General features: G+C 41.8%; 1 protein-coding gene across 1 annotated transcript in view; it reads left to right on the plus strand.

Moving 5' to 3' along the window:
- The window catches only part of MYO18B (myosin XVIIIB), a 586,172-nt gene that overhangs the window by 265,107 nt on the left and 300,134 nt on the right, over window positions 1-20,931 (plus strand). The window contains exons 21-23 of the mRNA XM_088467895.1: window positions 1,183-1,393; window positions 10,878-10,987; window positions 20,092-20,157. Of these exons, the coding sequence (XP_088324021.1) occupies window positions 1,183-1,393; window positions 10,878-10,987; window positions 20,092-20,157 (387 nt within the window). The remainder of the gene's footprint in view (window positions 1-1,182; window positions 1,394-10,877; window positions 10,988-20,091; window positions 20,158-20,931) is intronic.

Genomic DNA, 20,931 nt, shown 5'->3' on the forward strand with positions numbered 1-20,931 from the left:
GTTTTACCCATATTTTCCATGGTACCAGCTGCATGGAAGTATTATACCATATATGTAAATATACAAAAGAGAAAGATAGTTGCTGTCTGTGCAATTATTAGCACTTCAAACCACAACTACAGTATATTTCTGTTTTGTACACCTACAGTATTTGATAGTAACATTGTGCAGGCAGATTTATTTTCTGCTTAGTGTCAAAATACATAAATGTGTATATAAAAACATAAATCCACAAATAAATTTATCTACAATTTCTTAAGGTTGCTTCCACAACTGACCCTTTTTAATGGACGACCTTATGTAGTAATTGTCCAATAACATATGATATACAGTATGGGAATGGGTATGTAATGCCGGCTGTCGAGATGCCTCCTGTCAGAATACCGACAGCGGGATGGTTTGTATCCCGACTGGGGTCAGGTAAGTATACTTACCCTCCGTCTTCCCCCCCTAACCTTTCCTTCTTGTAGCCTAACCTTAACCGTCCCCACCCCGCACCCTAACCCTCCCAGTTAGTGCCTAAACGTAACCCTTCCCCTTTGTGCCTAAACCTAAACCCCCAGTGATGCCTAACCCTAACCCTACCCCATAGGGGTACCTAACCCTAACCTCCCCCCAAAAACCATAACCCCGCTACGCTCCCTAAACCTAACCCTCCCCCCTGCGGCTAATGCTAAGGGTGCCCCTTCGGCGTTCCGGTGTCGGGATTAAGATAGGCATCGGTATTTCTACGCCTATCTTAAGTCCCGTGTTGGGATTTCCCTGTCGGTATTGAGACCGGCGGCATGGCGGCCGCTGGTCTCATAACTACATCCCTGATGTATGCATTAATGAGATACAAATATTCCTGTGGAGTGCCAATGTTCAGAGTACATTAATACCAATGTAGAATAATAGATAATATAGATGAGCTGCTGGGTATAGCTATATATGATATCACCGTGCATTTCTGATTTCCATGTTCTGAGCATAAGTCTTACATTTTCATTTGTCCTTTATAAATACTTACTGTACATAAAAGTTATATATTTACATTGAAGTTCTCATTGTATAACCAAGGGAAAGTGCAGCATATGTAAAATAAGAGACACAATTGTACAATGTGGTTAAGATGCAAAAAGAGCATGTCTTAGCAAAAATGATCTTATACAATTTCATTTCTGCTTTCCTTGTTTGCCCCAGGACGCTCTGATGAATTTGCTAAAACGGTCCCAGATACATTTTGTGCACTGTCTGGTCCCCAGACTGGGAATAGATGGCTCAGAATGCAAAACCTCACCACTTTGCAGAGGAACAGCAGGAGATCCAATTAATGCTGCTATTGATGTCCCCACTGTAAGGATTCAGCTTGCAGGAGCTCAGCTATTAGATGCTATGCGTCTCTGCAGGATAGGTAAGAGACTTGTGTATTTATTGGACAGTGAAAGCTGCCTTTAAATGGTGCATATATTATGTGTACACAGAGCATTCCAGGTTAGTCTTATTTTGTTTTGTAATGGTTCTTTTGTAGGTTCAAATATTCAATTCCACGTTTCAGCTGTAGTTTGCAAATGAAAGAGTAAAGTGTTTTAACGTAATGCAGATGTATCATTCCTCTTACAATTTCACGGGAGTCAGCTATATCTTTATAACACTACATAGAAAAAGAAGAAAAAAGTATTCCCATAAGGGGCACTCGGCTCATCCCTAATTAAAAGTAGCTGAATTTTATCTAATGATGCAAAGGTCCAGATAGACAAGGTAAAGTAAAATGTAACTTTTATTAGTATTTATAAAGCCAGCGAAGTATTGTGATTAGTGAATCTATTGTGTCATATTGTGAAATAAAGTGATTAAAAATACACTATTAACTTGTATGGTGTTCTTATTAAATTGTATGACCTAATAATTTGAATTATCGTGTAATGTTAATCCCAGTGTGTATTATTTACAGATTTATTGTTCATATATTAACATATTGGGGAAATTGCACTACTTGAGTCAATGGTAACCACTCATAATTATAATTATAATAAGGAGCCTATCTAAATTGGTCAATCTATGATGGCTCTGTATTTTGTGGTAAGATATCCCAATAGGTAATCTGTATGGTTCTACAGTAGCTCAAAATTGACACATCCACTCAAAAATGTAATATTTATAGTAGTGGATCGTCCCATGTGTATTATATATTAGTTTATTGTACTCTGTGGAGCTATCCGAAATTGGTACGGGAATACTTTTTTCTTCTTTTTCTATGTAATGATTGACTCTATTCCTGGGTGCACCTCCACCTCAAATATAGGCCCGTATTCAATTAGAGGCGAAAAAAAACACCTTACGCAAAACTTTTTTGCAGATTACGGCTTATCGCCTCTAATTGAATACGGGCATAGCCGGGCTTATTTTGTCCCTCAAAATTTATTAATATTGTATGGTTTGGAATGGATAATTGTCAAAATAATAACATTAAAATAGATTCAATGTCTTTGCGGACACTTTTCTCCTTTGCAAATATATCTTTATAACACACAAGGGATTTTGATCTATGTATAAACTCCTGATAATCAGATCTGTAAAATTAGTTATTTCTAATGTCATTGCTTATATCTTATATCATTGCTTATATCTGATGAATTCTGATTTCATAATTTCATTGTTCATTAGGAAGATTTGTGTACAACAGAATAACATACGGTTACTTACTTACCCTTTACTGTAAGTTACTATGAATACTTGAAGCATACTTAAAAGGAGAGAAGGGGTACCTTTAGGACGCTGGGGAATTTATTTGATGATTATACCTAAATTAATGTCACTCGCTACTACTTGGAGGAGCTGACCCTCTTATGATATGTTATAAACTACAAAAGATTAGAAACAGTTGAGCGCTGACTTTAACTGAACAAATTGATTAATCAGAAAAACATATCTTGTTCATAATAAAAACCTTTTAATTCATATAACAACTTAGAATACTAAAAAGTATTAATTCATATTTGTGGTAGGGATGTGCAGGCTCGGATTAGTTCGGTTTTGCACGCCAGGTTCAGATTTTTTCCCTCGAAAAAACGTGACTCAGAAAGAGGCAAAACGTCATCTAATGATGATGTTTGTCCATGAAAGATGACGTTTTGCCTCTTTCTGAGTCCCGTTTTTTGGAGGGAAAAAATCCAAACCTGGCGTGCAAAACCGAACTAATCCGAGCCTGCACATCCTTAATTTGTGGCAAATATATATAATAAATACCAAACTAATGTTAACACATAAATGAGAATAGATACAAAACCCTTAATATTTCAAAAACACTCAATAAAAATCAATACATAAGATAAAAACTAAAAAAGTATAGTATGTAAACCAGGGTTAGTAGCGGCAACGTCTGCTATGTGCTGTTTCAGCCACAATTAGCAGTCAAAGAATATAGGTCTGGCAGCTAAGCAGTTAGTAAGTCTATAGCATAGGAGCAAAAATGATGTAGTTGGCAGTATTGTAGTGGTGACCCATATGCCTTCCTAAATCTCAATAACTCCCTCATGTGTTGATCAGACACTGAGGGGTTAAATTAGTATATATAGTGCAGTGTGTCTTTCGGGAAGGAAGTAATCCATCACAGAGTTCCTATTCTAAACGTCCAGCTGCTCAAACAAGAATTAATACAGTTGCCATCGTCCTTTACCTCAGGCGATATAGCAGTCCGTCTCTAAACTTATGCCCCTTTTACACCACCCGAATAACCCGGGTTATTGCCGGGTCGACCCGGGTCGATGCTCTGTGTGAACGGCTCCCAAAAAAATTTCCCGGGTTGATTTACCCGGGAATCTTACTCGGGTTGAGAGCAGGGTTGAACACGGGTTGTTCCCGTTTCATGCGGCAGTGTGAACGGGTGCTACCCTGCTTATTTGACCCGGCTAGCTCTGAATGATGCTGATTGGAGCTTCTGGGGCTTGCCTAACCTCCTGCACCACAGCAGCCTGACCAGCAGCCACAAAAGCAGGCTGGCACACAGCCTGCCATAGCCAGAACTGCAGCCTGCACCACAGCCTGACCAGCAGCCACAAATGCAGGCTGACACACAGCCTGCCACAGCCAGAACAGCAACCTGTAGTAATGCTGTAATCAGTCCCCACCCCTCTCTTTTGTTTCCTTTTGTGACCATCTTTGTCAGACCTTAAAACAGACCATTTTTAATGACTTCTATAGAGAAAAGCAGGGATTACCCGGGTTCAGTGTGAACGGGGCAAACCCGGGAATAACCCGGGTCAAGTTGCAGTGTAAACGGGGTCTGAAGCCGTGTTTACTAGTCGTTATTGAGAGTCCCGTGAGTGCCGCTGTTTACTTGGTCTATATACACAGTATATAGACAAAGTACTACAGTTGTACTAAATAAATTCAATAGTATACATTGTGCTCCAAATCGCTTGTTTTATGCCTTTGTTTTTTGTTTTCAAATTTGTAATTGCTTCTATTCAAGAAAAATAAAAATGCCTAATATAATATTTTGTCCATATGTAGCATGTACAATACACCATGCTGCCCAGGAGTTGCCATATAAATCTTCTATATTTAAGTGAGCATCTGTATATATAGGGATGGCCATAACATTAGGTACAGTAGCTATTTGCCTAGGCTTGATAAAAGTTGAGAAGTTTAGAGAGGTGACTTTACTCTGCACTGCCAGGGGTGCCGAGAGGGGGGGTGAGGAAGGTACAAAGTACCCAGGTATCTGGGGTCCTGGGCATGCCGGGTAGGTCAAGATGCCCCCAAATTGATGTAACCACACCCCAACCAGTGATGTTTATAAGCAATGTGTGTAAGCAAGTCCCATGCCAATGCTCCTCCTTAGTACCGAGGCCCGATATTTTCTTAAACCTTCAGAGAAAATGTAATGTAAGTTTAAGTGAAGTGCTGAAAACTGTATATATTATGATTCAGAGGTGCATGTAATGTCGATGCTGCATGGAAGCAGACAATATTTTCAGTCTGCCTGTGCACCCAAGTCACACTGTGCATGCATTCCGATAGTTACCGGTGGGAGCCACAGTGTTGGAAATGATTGGTGTGCAGATGTTCATAGATATATATGCACACACCAGCGGATGACTCAGACTAGGAATAGCCCAGGGAGCTCTATTTTCCCCGCTAAATGCCAAGTAGCAGGGCACTATATAATAATTAAAATACTGATTATTCTTAGGTTTTATTACTTTTTTCCCTATAGAAGTACACATCAAATAGCTATCTGATTTTATATTAACAGACCATAATCTCCTATCTGTTGTGGGCCAGAAAACAAGCTGAGAACCATATCTCTTTCAGCCCTAGTGTTTATATATGTGTTTTAAACAACATGAGCAGTAGAAATAAATTATATTTCAAATTAAGGTAAAATAATACCATATTCTGTAAAGAAAAAAAAAATATATGTTTTTCAAAACTCAAAGCTCTTCAGACAATACAGGTAATTTATGTACCACAAAAGTGTTGCATGAGGAGTGCACTACTGAGCAGACTAGACAGTCTTCCTGTTCTCCAGGGAGGCTTCATGCCCTGTCCCAAGATGACACCTGTAATCACTTCTGAGCATGTGCGGTCAGGATGCCGGACGTCAGTATACCGTTGCCGGAATCCCAATGCCGATCAGAATGCCCACGCCGCCATCCCGAAGAAATCAAGATACCAACGTCGGCATCCCAACCGCCGGCACCCGGATGGTAAGTATGCGGGTTAGAGTTAGGCACCATCGGGGGGAGAGGTAAGGGTTAGGCGCCACCGAGGGAGGGTTAGGGTTAGGGGGGGAGAGGAGGAGGTTAGGCTACTTACCAGCCCCTGTTGGGATTATGACCGTCGACATCCCGACCACCGGTAAATCGTATGTATTCCTGTGCAGGAGCCATCTTGTCTTTACTGTGTAAGAGTGACAAGGTGGGAAACAGAAATCTACAGCTTAGCTCATATGAGAGACCTGGTTAAACCTACATATATGGCATTCGGCACCGCTACCCGCAAGCAGCTTACACTCATCGGCTGGTGATCTGTATGGAACCCCTCTCCACTCAAGCTCCGCTCCATCACCAATGAGTACTGCTGTACCTAATATCCAGTGCCAGATTAATGTCCACATGGGCCTGGAGCTGAAGTATATGAAGGGCCTATTGTGTGCCACTGCAGGGGGTGTGATTAGTGATGTGACTTTTTACTCACATTGTGATTAACAGTTGGGGAGTGTTTGGGGGAAGTAACGGAGTGGAGACAAATAACACAGGAGTGCCGCAACCAGTTTGTGGGTGTGTCATGTCCTGCACTTGTGATCCCATACACAAGAAAACTGGCTCTTGCTTATAATTTCCCGCATCCATTCTGCATGACCAACACTCCAGCACATGTACTATATGCAATTCTAATATTTGTCACAGCATTTAGTGGTGCAAGTAAGGTGGTATGGCGCACAATTAAGAAATAAGCAGCCGGTACGTGGTACCCCTTACAACCTTACTGCCTGCACTATTAGCTGCGCTGCTGAGTGAGTCACAGCACTCTGCGGGGAGGCAGACCCCAGGCAATCAGTGACAAGGAGCAGCCCTCCAGCTGCCGGAGTGTTGGTCATGCCCCCAGAGTGACGGGTAAAAGGGGCATATTGAGCAGACTTCGTTTTGAGTGACTACACCACTCATGATGTGTAGCCTAGTCTATCTATCCATCCATCTAAATATTGTTTATCCTATCTACAGTATTTATCTTTCCAAAAGTTCTGCACTCCCATCTCAGTTCTGGGACAAACGCTGGGGCTACCTCCAAGGTGTATTCAAAGATAACCCATACATATAGCAATAGTTTCAAAATGAGGATGGAAAGCCCTAACCAGACCTGAAATAAATCAGTATATCAGCATTTATTAGACCCAATCCATACCATCTCTGGTCGTCGACGTTTCTGTCCTTCAAGAACCTTTGTCAAGGTTCTGTAGGTGCAGTATGACAACAAATACACAGCATATCAGGCAGAGATTACAGCACTCTCTCCCCGTGTCCCTTATTTATATACCCATGAAGATGTAGTAAAATATAGAACCAAACAAATTGCGTTCTATCGTGAAACACATACCAGAAGTGACATCACAAGCTTTGTTTTATTCGTATAAAGTCTGCAAATAAGCTATTAAATATGGCAGTGTGTTAACATATGAATGTATGCATAACACCATTAGATACTACAGATGTGCGCATGCCCGATGTGCATTTCACTGTGAGTGAGCAAGCCCAGCCTTGTATTACAAGATGGAATGCAAGGGTCTGCGCAGGTGCAGCCATTTGTGTAAATTTTGTCTATTGTGGCTTGTTGTTTGATCTATAGTGACCTTTAGTAACTAATGGTATTATGCATATATTGACATGTTAGCATGCTGCTATGTTTGCTATTTGCAGACTTTACACTAAAAAATCGGAGGAATAAAACCTTACTTCTGCTATGCATTCTATGCTGGAACGAAACTTTGGTGCTCTATTTTTTAATACTTTCTTTTAAATATTTTTTTACTACTTCTTCATAGGTATAAATATGGTGCCATGGGATATAGTGATGTTTTCGTGCTGACATTGAAAAAAATAAAATATATATATATATATATATATATATACAGTGTATGTGTGTATATATATATATATATATATATATATCTACATACATACACACACACAGTATATACATATGTATTTACTGTATACACACTGGGACCAGACATGACTGACACGCACCTACCTGTGGGAAAGTCCTCTGGTCATGCATGCTGGTTTCTCCTCACAACCAATGACAGCTCTTTTCCTAGGCTGTTCAGTCTCTGCACTCACAGCACTGGCTCGTCTTATGATTTCAGTGCCCAGCAGCAAACTCAGTAGCTAAGAGCAGGATGATTAATTGGTGAATGTGCGTACTGCGTTGGCCAGGTCGGGGGGCTTCAGAGCATAACCCAGGAGGCGGAGTTTGGATGACACAGGGACAGCTGTGGGTGATGATCCAGGGGGAGAGCTTAACAGGACCAGACATAGATGATCAGATTGTGGGCGGGGCTTCAGACCGGACGGGCGGGACTTCAGAAGGGAGGGGGAGGGGCTTCTGATGGCCCCGCGGTCAGCGCCGTTTCAGCTGTTCGGTTGGAGCTAGGCCTAAGGAAAGTGAAAGGAAGGACAATACTTCAGGGGATGAATGAGCTGGGCTGTTGTGATGGTATTTACAGGAAATAAATATATTTCCTGTCAACACTGCACTGCAATGCATCCTATCCCTATGGGCCTATTTTCATGGGTGGCCTGGAGCTGAAGCTCCATCCGCCCCATTGTTATTCCGGCCCTGCTAATATCTATCAATAAATCAACACCACTGGTTAAGTAACTGGGCTGTTGAGCCATCCGCTGGCGTGTGCCTACATAACTCTGCAGTATCAACACCTGCACGCACATCATTTTCATCAAAAAGTGCAAAATCACAGAGCAGGTGCTTTTTTGTGTCACATGCCCCAGGGGATACATTTTAGCTCTGACTGAAGATTTGGATGGATGTGGGGTCTTATTTGTTGTGTAAGTTTATGGGCCTGATTCAGAGATGTTGATTAGATCGGGCGATTGCTTGGTATCACGCATGCTTATAAGCCGCACTGCGCGTGCGCAGCGATTGCATTGTGATTACGGATGCACAGAGGAATCCATTGCTAAGTGAGTGACAGGTTGTTAGCCTTTGGGGATGGTGATGGGGGGTGGTCAATAAAATGCAGGAGTGTCTGTCCGTTTAAACGCTGTTACATGGGCATGCATATATTAGCTCTTACGTGGCAGGAGAGCTGCCGAGTCTGCGACTGGTGTGTTGATGTTACCGATACTTACGCAGGTATGCGATATCATAACCACATGAAAAGGCATCGGTGGGCATCCTTATGCTTGGGTAAGCTTTGTAACTTTTAGCATATTATCGAAGCTAAATTGTGTACGAAATCGAAGGTGCGATCGCATTAGCGTCCATCTCTGTAACCATATAAGACTGATAATCGAAGGATCTGTTACCGATGCTACATCTTTGCACACAGATGCTTGGATTTGTAAAGCCGCAGGTGGACGTCTCAATACATTCATCTGTGTCTGAGACATTTCCCAATTTTTGCAGAGCATCTGCGTACACAGACGCAGCAGAGGCGCCGGCAGCATTAGTGTACAACTCTGAATCAGGCACAATATTATATAATGGAGTGTATACAAGTGTCACCGGCCCACATCATACCCTACGCCACAGAATGCAAACTGTCAGCTTTAAATACTGTTCTTTGCCGGCTTGATGTCAACCAGTACATATATAATGATTCCATAAAGGTTTCTGAAAGTGAAACCTGTCTTATAACAATGTAAACTCCTGAAAGAACATACAGACGATAAGTCACAGTGCATGGTAAACATTTACCTTTCATGGTAGAAAACGGCTTTATCATATCAAAGTGCCATATAGTTATATTTAATTATGTAATACCTACAGACAACTAAGAACAACAATGTTACTGTATTTGTCATATTGTGAAATTGGGCTTTGGTGGATGCAGGTACATAGTACTAATTGATGATTGATAATATTTTTCTTACATTAGTATGAGATGTATCACACTTCTGACAAGCTGTTTAGAAATATCTGCGTTCTCAGTGAGAAAATATATTGCTAATGTCCTAATGATTTTCTGAGATAATGACATGGACTGAAGATGTGGTTGCTGCATATGACTAATAATCTTACTGGCACATTAGGATGAATAACATGATGACTTAATTAATTATGTCAACAAATAGCTTCTAGAAACTTTGCAGTGAAACTGTTATATCCATTTATTTAAAAAAGTAAAACTGAAATGCATTTGACAGCGAATCTCAGAGTCTTACAGTATGTGCTGGTAACTAGTTTCACCAAAACCGCCTACAGTATATGCTGGTCATTTATGCAATTATATGGATTATTTTCCTGCATGAGCTGACTTAGAATGAACTATGGGCCTGATTCAGAGGCGCTCGCAAAAAGCGCTCGCTCGCTCTGAATCAGGGCGGGCGCTGGTTTTTGTAGGAGCGGCCTCCTGGCTGCTCGTATAGCTGTGGGTGACCACCCACAGTTATAGCGATGGGCCATGATGATGGTCGCGATGGTCAAGACCATCGCGACCATCGGGCTTGCGACAAGACCCTTGTGGTAGGGTCTTATGGCTGCAAGCCCCAGAGAGCTTCTGGCTCTAATAGAGCTGGAAGCTCTCCCACTGAAATCACTGGTGATGTCAGTGGGGCCGCCCACAAACGGCAGGCGTTCGCATGGGAACGCCTCCGTTTGTGAAGCCACCCCCGGCCACGCCTACAAAATGGGGCGAGCTGTTGATCAACATCCTCCCCTTTTGTAGTGAGTCCCGGAGTGAGTGTTTTTTGTGCTCGCTCCGGGGCTCGCACGTGCGCACTGAGCCACCATCGACCCGGTTGCGAGTGCTCATCGCTTGCGACCGGGTCTGAATCAGGCCCACTATTAACAGGAAATTATATATAGATCAAGCAGAGATCACTAAAGTCTAGGCATTATTTTGAGAAGGTATTTTTAATCAATACTATATGACTCATCCCACATTTGCCATATGTAAGCCTACAGCGTATGTCCAGCTACTAGCAGTACTATGTATTGTAGAGATGATGTCATGTAGATGACCCATCTATTTTGTCAACATATGTCTCTTGAGTCTTTGTCTTTTTATGCACAGTTTACAGATTGAAATTGTAGAAAACTAAAATAAATTTTATATACAAAATTGTGTTGACATCTATACTCAGAAGCACAGGAAGAAATAAACAGAAAATCAGCCCATAATTATTTTTTATTGTATTGTTCACATTCAGGTTATACTGACCGCATGGGGCTCACAGAGTTCAGACTTCGCTTTCAAATCCTGGCATCACAGGTTATGAAGAAGTATATGTCTACGTATGAACCTGTGGATCAGAGAAAGGTATAATAAAAACAAGTTCTGCAACATAATAAAGGATTAATAAACTATTTTTCAGCATGGAAACATACATATATATTTTAATAGAAGTTGAGTCAATACAAAAAGGCATCCTGGAACAAACACAAGCCATTATATAGACATTGCTTCATGAAGGTGAGCATTAAAATGTTTGATATTGTATTGAAACATTATATCTATCTTTCATCAAGTTACCGTCCTCTGCCATCTACTATCTTAAGCATCAAATAGAACCTTTCAGTAGAAATCATTAGATATCTGATGTGCATAACCACACCTGGATTGCTTCTAATCAAAACTATTATCTCTAATGACTTTATTCTCATAGATTGTATTAAACTTTCAGATATATTATCTGAATCTCTATTGAAGCATTTTAATGTAAACCAACCTAAACTAAATTTAGTAGTCCTTTAAATATGCTTCATGGGCAGCAGGGACGTGCAGTCAGGGTAGGCATTCGGGAGGCAGAGCCTCCCCTGTCATACTTCTGAGATTTGATATAAAAATTATTAGAATAATGCAAAGAAGATATTTATAACTTATAAACATGCTGCTTGCAGAGCTGGGGACAGAACCACACCATGGGCAGTAAGATACACAGAAAGAGAGTTAATAGAGGCGTGCATTGAGCAATGATGGACACCTTGGATGTGTCATGTGACCAGGAAGTGCACTGCAATGTTTAGAGATCGGAGCCCAGTCAGCAGCAACAAGAGAAGACACAGTGATGCAGGTGGGAGAATCAGTGGACACTGAAGCTTAGTGTAGTGAGGGGAGAGTTACAGTGAGTAGGGGTGAGACAGGCACCCATCTCCATGTGTACCTCTCTAGCCATTGACCTCACCACACGTCACTGATCGGCAGTACTCTCTTTCTATACAGCATTTAGCAATATACACTTCTCTGCCTACCAACATGATTCATTATACCTGGGATATTGGCTTAAAAGAATTAATTTGGAAAGTAATGAAGTAGTAAAAGCAGGATAAGGGTAATTTTGCATCCTGGATACTGTATAATGTATTATAATGGAAGGTGTGGGATTAAGATTTTATTAGAACTTGGATTTCTGTGAACATACAAAACAATATGGCTATAAGCATATAGTCTAATTCCATGTGAATACTGATTGTGTAGATCAAGGTTAGACAATTTGTTACTCTCCAGCTCTAGTAAAGAAATTGGCAGGAAAATGGCTCCGGCACCAAATATGCGCATGCTCAGTAGACTCTGGAACATACTATATGGAGAGTGCACATGGACCCTTCTAATGCTGAAATGCCTCTGGTTGAAACAAAGCTACTGATATAATGATGTCACTGCTCACTGGTTATAACGATGTACATTACTATGGTACAACTAGTACTGACTATGTGCATCTTTTACTTAAATCTGACAGCAGAGGACACAAAAAGAAAAGGCCAGGTCCAACAGGACACCCTCCATCTGGTCAGATAGTACAGTCTAGAGGCTGATACAGTGTAGACTGTACTATATAGATGTACTAGGCTCCCCTATCACACTGTAGCTATGATCACCTGCCTTCTATCTGCCCCCTAGCAGTGTGGAAAGGGGTGCATATTTCACAGACGTGCCTGCTGGCAATTCTTATTAAATTTTTCCCATCAAGGCTCCCATACAGGGGGTGGTACTCCATGGACCGTGATGATGTATATCTTTTCTGCAGCAGGTGACTGGGGGAGGTTCCTGGCCGCAGGGGAGGTCTGATTGGCACTTAAAATGTATAAAGGGGGGTCTGATTGCTACTTAAGGGGCATGTGGGGGATCTGATGGGCATGTGGGAGGTCTGACTGGCACTTAAGGAACATGTAACCATAACCATAAATTACGATGTGACCCAGAAACAGCATTTTAAATTATGGGTCCCCAGGACCCACATAATTATGAACTTAGGGCCTGATTTAGCAAGGATTGCAGTTGCTAATACACACGCAAACGGCCGATTGTTCTGTTCTGCGCATGCATCGCAGCGGCGTGCGCAAACTGGCCACTGTGATCGGGACTGCAATTGAAGCATCTACGCAGACCTATCGCAGAGTGATTGACAGTAAGTGCCGTTTGTGGGTAGTGACGGAGGGGTGGCCGGCAAAACACAGGCGTGCCAGTGCATTTGATCGCCGTTGCAGGGGCGTGCATAAATTATTCACTGCGATGCAATACGCAGCCTGAGGCCTGATAGTGTGCGATGAAGTAAGCAAATCCTGAGTAAGGTCAGAGCTGGTGCAAGTATGCATGAGGCTGCGATTGTACTCGATTGTACCAATGGTTTTGCAGTCTTGCTAAACATTATGGATGTGTGTAAGGTAAAATGGGCGTCCTTATGTTGTGCTGCGACGGCATAGGAATCGCAATGGATTAGAATACTATCACAGTTGAACTTCGTACGTAATCGCTATTGCATTTGCAGTTGCATTCCGTAGTGAATCAGGCCCTTAGTACAATCACTGCTCACTACATAATTTATAGTCATATTATAATAGTAACCATATTTGTATATTTTAAAGTAAATATACAGCCCCACTAGAACAAAATATGATTAGCAGGTGCTGTGATTTCTTTTTCTTTACGATAAAATTATATTAGCCTAAGATTATTTCTATAATATACTGCTGATTACAATATTTACTCAGCAGACATAAAGAAGTAAAAAGAAATCTGCAAATTCTGTATCATTAATCTTATAATATTGGTATTTTACGGCATGCATTCTTATGAGCAATTATCTTTATCCGTGAATCCTGTATGCCTGTTAATTTTTGTTACTTTTCATTGAAAATTTTGAAATTTATCAGCAAACACCCGTTGAGAAACAGAGCAGATGAATAATTTAGGTGTAGAATATAGGGGAAAGCAGTCATGGCATGAAATGAGAGATTTAACATGCAGGTTTCTGTAGATCTGAGGAGTATAAATACGGGAGAAGGGATTTAGTGTTCTGTCAGAGGAATATCGCTGTTGGAACAGAGCAGCAATTCCTGCTGCTTGACATCAATATTGAAATATATATTATTATTGAAGGCAGTTTCTGCATATGTCTTCAGTAATATTGCCTCTTCTAATATCTCTAACTACACTCTAGATACATCAAGTAATGAAAATGTCTCTTCTTGGGATTTTTAATGTACTGAACGTAATTGTTTTAGCAGCACTTCAAGATGATGGCTAAAATTGTATCTGAAAAATGAAAGTGATGGTGCCATAGGAGACGGTGATCATCATTAATGTATGATTTACAGCTCTAAACTTCATCATTATGTTAGAAAAAATTGGTTTTATGGAAAAAATGCCCTATATCTTATCCTTCTACAGGTTAAACGAAGCAGGTTCATTTTACACTTATTGAGCTCTGGAGATGTCTTATTCAGATGTCTTGTCTCTGCAGCCAAGCCCCAATGTGATTTAACAGTTATATAGCATGAGTGCCTGGTTAGCAGTTAATCTTTTCTGGAAGACTACAGAGACACTGGGAAGGTTAATAGGAAAGAATGATGCATAAGGTAAATAGCAGTTCTGAATTCAAGGCATGTTGCTTAGTGAAAAAGGTCAGTGTTTTTGTAATGTCATTTATTTTTGCAGACACCTGAGGGTAAATTTACTAAAGTGAGAGTTTTTAGAAGTGGAGCTGTTGCCCATAGCAACCAATCACATTCTACCTAACATGTATCTAACACCTTCTAGTAGACAATAGCTAGAATCTGATTGGTTGCTATGGGCAACATCTCCACTTCTAAAAACTCTCACGTTAGTAAATTTACCTGTAATTTACCCCCTGTTTCTAAGGGGTAAATACACATATTTTTGACTCATTGTCTGTGTTAGGAAGATAGGGTAACAGTTTTTCTATAGACGCAGATTTGTTTTCTGCGGGCAGCTTTAAGGACCAGGAACTCTATGTACATCCTGAAATGTACTTAGTGACCAAATAGGTGCAATTGTGCAGTTCATAAATTAACCTTAACAAAAAGATGTCACATACCGTTTTCTGTATATACGGCCCAAATTGTCTGTCACACTGCATACACACGGCAGACGTAAAATGAATCTGAAAACATGGTCGTGAGTCGTTGGCACTGTCGATGTCAGATGCAGCACAGCAATGTTTTTCTACTGCGTGTCCTTGTTAGCGCAGTACTGATTCAGATATGAATTTTATGGGAGTGTTATAGGAGAGGTGTGGGCGTGCTGCTGGAAGTGGTTGTGCACAAAGATGCATCATCGCTCACTTTGGAGGCTATACCAAAACTGAGAATCTTCAGCAAGCCGTGTTAGGGCATCTAAACATGCTGACAGTGGGCGTCTCAGTACTTGCATATCGGACACAAGGCTGGCTTTGCAGAGGCATTAGCATAAAGTCACAGATGCTATAGCCAGGTGGGTGGTTCAGAGGAGGCAGAATGTGCAGGGTGTATGGTTCAAAACTTGCATTGTTCCCTCATATCACGTTATCCAGCTGGCTGGAATGTCCCCTTTCTTTAGAAAGTGGTTGGGGGTAGACAGCAAGGAGCTGTGTCCAGGAGACTTTCTACTCTTCATGGAGTTTGTTACCAAGTATTTGCAGATCTGCAGACTGAGAGAATCATTAGTAAGTAGTTGTAACATACACACTACGCCCTCCGGGAGGGGGCAGCCAGGAAGGCAAAGCGGGGGGAATGATGCTTCAAAAGCGGACGGAGTGGAGGGTGTTATAGTGTCATTGTGTCATTATGGCATGCACCTGCTATGCAATGCCACAATAACCGGCAATGTGAAGCAAGGGGCAGTGTCATGATGATGCGATTCAGCGCTAATCTCGTCGGCTACCTGGACCACCCACTTCACTCGGGAAGTGGGCAATGCTGGACAGCCATGGTCAACTGTACCTAGGGCCTTAATCTGACTCTGTCCTCAAGGAATAACATGCGTGTGTGGTGTGATAGAGGAGTCCTTGCCTCTGTTACCGTAGCCTTCAGGCACTAGGACCCAGAACAGTTATTCCAGGAGGTGTGACCTCTGATATGTGCTTCCTGCCATGTTTTACTCCATGCCCCATCCTAACAAGCAGACGTGCCCCTAACTAGCTCCAGCTTAGTTAAAGTGAATAAACCCCATTAGTCCACTATATCACTACTGCAGCAAACCCAATATATCCCGCTGCCTAATCTGATATATTGGGCTTTATATATGCAGCAGCTGCTTTTGTAAGCCACTGCTTCCCATCGGGTTGCAAGTGAAAATTTAAAACGGCACCGCAGTCAGTGTAAAGCACGCTGGGCTGCGGGTTTGAAGCTGGATGTGGTGGGTAACGTTGTCTCCTGACAGTGTTACCCTATAGAAGCTATGGGCTTCTATCGGTAGAGTGCTGTGGGAGAGACCCAGTTACCCCTTCGGCGCGCGTGTCCTTCTGCACATGCGCAAAAAGCAGGCAGGCTTCTGTGTCATAGACCTGGAAGTCCCTCATTCGCAAAGGGGCGCTCTTACAGAGAGCGGTCCTTTGCGCTTTCCTTCATGCATACCAGCGTTACCAACGCCGGCATGCATGCAAAGGGTAGCGGAATGCATCGCATCCCGCCTAAAGTGCGGTCTGTATATTAAACATTGTATTTACGCATACCATTCTGAGCAGTGCTGTTCATATGCACATGTTAAGATTGATTTTGCTAAGTCAATATTGTTCTCACATGTTTTTAGGAAGACAGTATACAAGATAGCAAAATCCAGATAAGATATATGAAAATAAAGTATAACTTTGAAAAATATGTCACATTTCTTATTATCTAGTATTAAAGTATTATATAAACATTTTCTTTAACACTCTTTGTATATACAGTACAGTATCAGGGGCAAACGCAGGATTTTTAAGGGGGAGTTTCCATATTTTAGAGAGAGAGAGAGAGAGAGAGAGAGAGATTATTTTATATAGAGAGAGATTGTTGTGGTCGTGTGTGTGAGACATACACACAGTATACATACACACACAACATACTTACAAACACACACACAGCATACATACATGTTCCCTTGTCATTTATACCAATTAAATATTCACATTGAACAAATAAAAAGGAAAATGGAATAGGAATAGTTATAGAGTTTAGTTACAAAGGAAAAAAAAAAGACTCCAGAGCTGTTAGTATTTCATGTTACTATATTCCCCTCCTCCTCCCCTCCTGGGACTTTAGATGCACAGCACCCACCTGGTCAATGGACCACACTGGCACCAGCAATGTCTGTGTAGATATAGCTTTATTGTATATAATCATGGTGGCACCAAACAGCCCCCCCCCCCCCCGGCACTCCTATGTCACACACACACACACACACACACACACACACACACACACACACACACACACATTACAAACACCCTCCCCCCACTCCCCTTCTTCCCTGGGACATCAATGTCACACACATTCATCACACTCACACACACATCACACACAGAGCAACACATACATATATCACACATACTGTACATCACACACACACCACCTACCCAGCCAACACTAAAAACAAAGAAACTGACCTGACATGATTCTGCAGTTAGCCTCTCAGTGTCGTGCCGCCCTCCCTCGCCGCACTGCGCCGACCAGCTCCTCGATCCCTCCCTTGTATGCGCTGTGGCAGTTGTCACTGGAGAGAAGACATGTCGTCTCTCCATAGAGCCAGCGCACCATGCGGGAGCCGGAGGAGGCGGAGCTCAAAGGCTCAAAGCAGGGTCATGGATAGATCCCCTTCCGTAGATGTATCAACAGAAGGGGATCTATACAAAACCCTCACAGCAGCCAGGACAGCCGGGTGCACCGCTGGTATACATAGCAGCAGGCACCCGGCAAATAGAAATTGCTCCAGTGGCCGTGTCTGCCCAAGAGCATTCTCCGCTCAGTGTGGCCACCCTGAAAAAAGAATTTGGTTGGTCGGGGGGGGGTGTTTCTGGGTACTCGGAAACCCCCCCTGCGTGCCCGAGTGAGTATGCAGTATCTATTGCAATTAATACAAGGGTCAGAGATTGGTTTTGTATACAACTACAATACAGTTGACTTCTAGGGAAATCACATATTGGGCTAAATGTAATAGGTCCAACTTTTAAAAATGTGTGAGTACAGAGCTATACTCACACATTTTTAGAAATCACCCTTATGTAATATAGGGCGAGAACATGCAAAGTCACATGTTTCTCACATTCCCACAACTCGCAATGGCAAAACTCGCATCTAGATGTTTTGCCTTTGTGAAGATACAACTCGGCCAATGTAATAGGGTGTGAGTTTTTAACTCGCACTCTATTACTGACCTAAAACTCACAAATCTGCTTCAGGCTAGTGAGTATAGCCTGAGCAGGTCTGAGTTACACAGATGCATGCACAGAACAGTGAAACCCATGCATGCTTCCATGTTAAAAAACCTAAAAAGTGTAAAAATAAAATACAGCCTGCTTTTCTGAGCTGGTCCAGATTGTGGAAATATGGGGGGGAAAGACGAAGGGTTACCCATATTTTCATCCAGCAGCGCCAGGCTCAGTGAGCCAGTCCTGGTTGTGGAAGTACAGGCAGAGCCGGTCCTAACCAATTTGATGCCCTAGGCAAGATTTTGGCTGGTGCCCCCTAGCAGATAATCCCACCACACTACACTCTGCAGACACTCTCCCCCACCTCTTCATACATGATACTCTGTTTTCACTTACCTCTTAGGTGTTCCTTCATTTTCTTTTTTTCTCTTCTTTCTTTCTTTAGGAGTCTTGCAGAGGACATAAAATTGTGATTCATTTGCCTCCATATTGACATATTTGTTACATCTCCCTCTCTCTCTATATATAGATAAATATATGGCTACATGTACACACACCAACACACACACACATATATATACAGCACACACACTGATCCAGTTGCTGCCCACCTCACAGCACCACATACTATCTCTTCACTGCCCGCCTCACAGAACAGCACCCCTCTCAACACAGCAGCCCTGGCCTCATCCAGTACCCCTTTCCCAGCACAGAACCCCTGGGCTCATCCAGCACCCCACATCCAGAACAGCACCCCTGGCCTCATTATGCACCCCTTATCAAGCAGTCAGAACCCCTCATTCAACATGGTAGTGGATAGATCCCCTTCAGTATTTGTACCTTGATGTCATCAGTTACTGTCCCCCATATTATCTACAACCAGCACCGGACTCTTTCTAGCGGGGTTGTAATGCCACAGTCATGGGATCCGCTTCATTGGTTCTTACCTTGAAGTGCAGGTGGCAAGAGTAGGGGGAACCCACATCATACTGAATGCTCTCATTGTCAGGGATAGCCAGGGAGCATGTCAATCTGCCTTACACAGAGGAGCAGGAGATGGGAGAAAGATGCTTGCCTACTTTCCTGGAATGTCCTGGAGACTCTGAATATCGGAGAGTTCTCCCAAGAGTGTAGGCTAGCATGCCATATCCACTCACTTTCTCACCAAGCCATGCCACCTGCATCTCCCACCTGTGCCTGGCCTACTACTGTATATTCCCCGGAGGGAATTTATTATATATTGGCAACTATGGGGAGCACTTGGTAAGAGGAAAACGAAGACATGAAGTTGCAGCACTACAGAGGGGGCATATAAAGGGGCATGGTGCACTAGGTACTGGCTCTCTGACGTGCTGAGTATGAATTGATAAATATAACAGCCTCCCTCTGCTAGTCAGATTAGGTTAATAGTGAAGTCTGCAGTGAGGTAACACCCCGGCTACACAAGGTTATTTACTATAAATACAAGGAACCAAAACATTGTTGCCTCTTGTAAACAATATAGTAACATTTCTCTCACATGCTATTAAGCTAAAGGGCTTCAGACCCATCTTTTTGTGCACTGTCTTCTTTAGCTATGTGCAACTAGGTTTTATAGATAAGATATTCAAGGTTAATAAAATTACATCACAGTATAACCAGATGTGCCTGTTACTGTGACTCTGATCTAAGCTTTTATCTGTGTACCTGTGTAGCTTATTACAGAAAAGTAATAATTACATCATACAATACAGATTACACCATGTTTTGCCGAACAAGCAGTTGTTGTACTAACATTTCATGTGTTTCCTTTTTGCAGGCAGTAGAGGAACTGTTCCAGTTGCTGGACTTGGAAAAAAGGAGCATCGTAATGGGACGCACTCAGGCAAGTTTCCAAATATTTCTTAATGGACACAGATAAATCTTTAGCAATATCTTATACAGGTTGAGTCTCCCATATCCAAAATGCTTGGGACAAGGGGTATTTTGGATATCAGAATAGTCCGTATTTTGGAATATTTGCATACCATAACGAGATATCTTGGGAATAGGACCCAAATATACACACAGAATGCATTTATGTGTTATATACACCTTATACACACAGCCTGCAGGTCATTTTATACAATATTTTCAATAAGTTTGTGGCTCAAACAATGTTTGTGTACATAGTTACATGAAATTAATTTATGTTTCATATACACAAAGACTGAAGGTAATTTTATACAATATTTTTTATCATTTTGTGCCTTAAATAAAGTTTGTGTACATTGTACCATCAAAAAGCAAATGCGTCACTATCCCAGTCATGCTAAAAAAAAAGTAGTATTTCGGAATATTCCTAATTTCGGAATATTTGAATATGGGAGACTCAACCTGTAATTAAAGATTGTACATTTCTGTAAATACCTGCATGACAGAAGCCCAAATAATGAGGTCTGTGAAATGATTTTATTTGTAAATGAAAAATAGGCACTCTCTGCATCACAGGGTTGATGGGAACAGGGGCTGACACCGCATAGGCAAACCAAGAAGCTTCAAACAAAACAGAGAAAATATAGAAAGACCACAATTATAATAGAATCATTTTTAATAAACAACCATGTGAATTAATTGCTGCTCCTAATCGTAATGTATCTAAATACAAATAGAGTGAAAA

This window comes from Taudactylus pleione, unplaced genomic scaffold (genome assembly GCF_031769625.1).
Source record: "Taudactylus pleione unplaced genomic scaffold, aTauple2 ptg000078l, whole genome shotgun sequence".
Classification (NCBI taxonomy): Eukaryota; Metazoa; Chordata; class Amphibia; order Anura; family Myobatrachidae; genus Taudactylus; species Taudactylus pleione.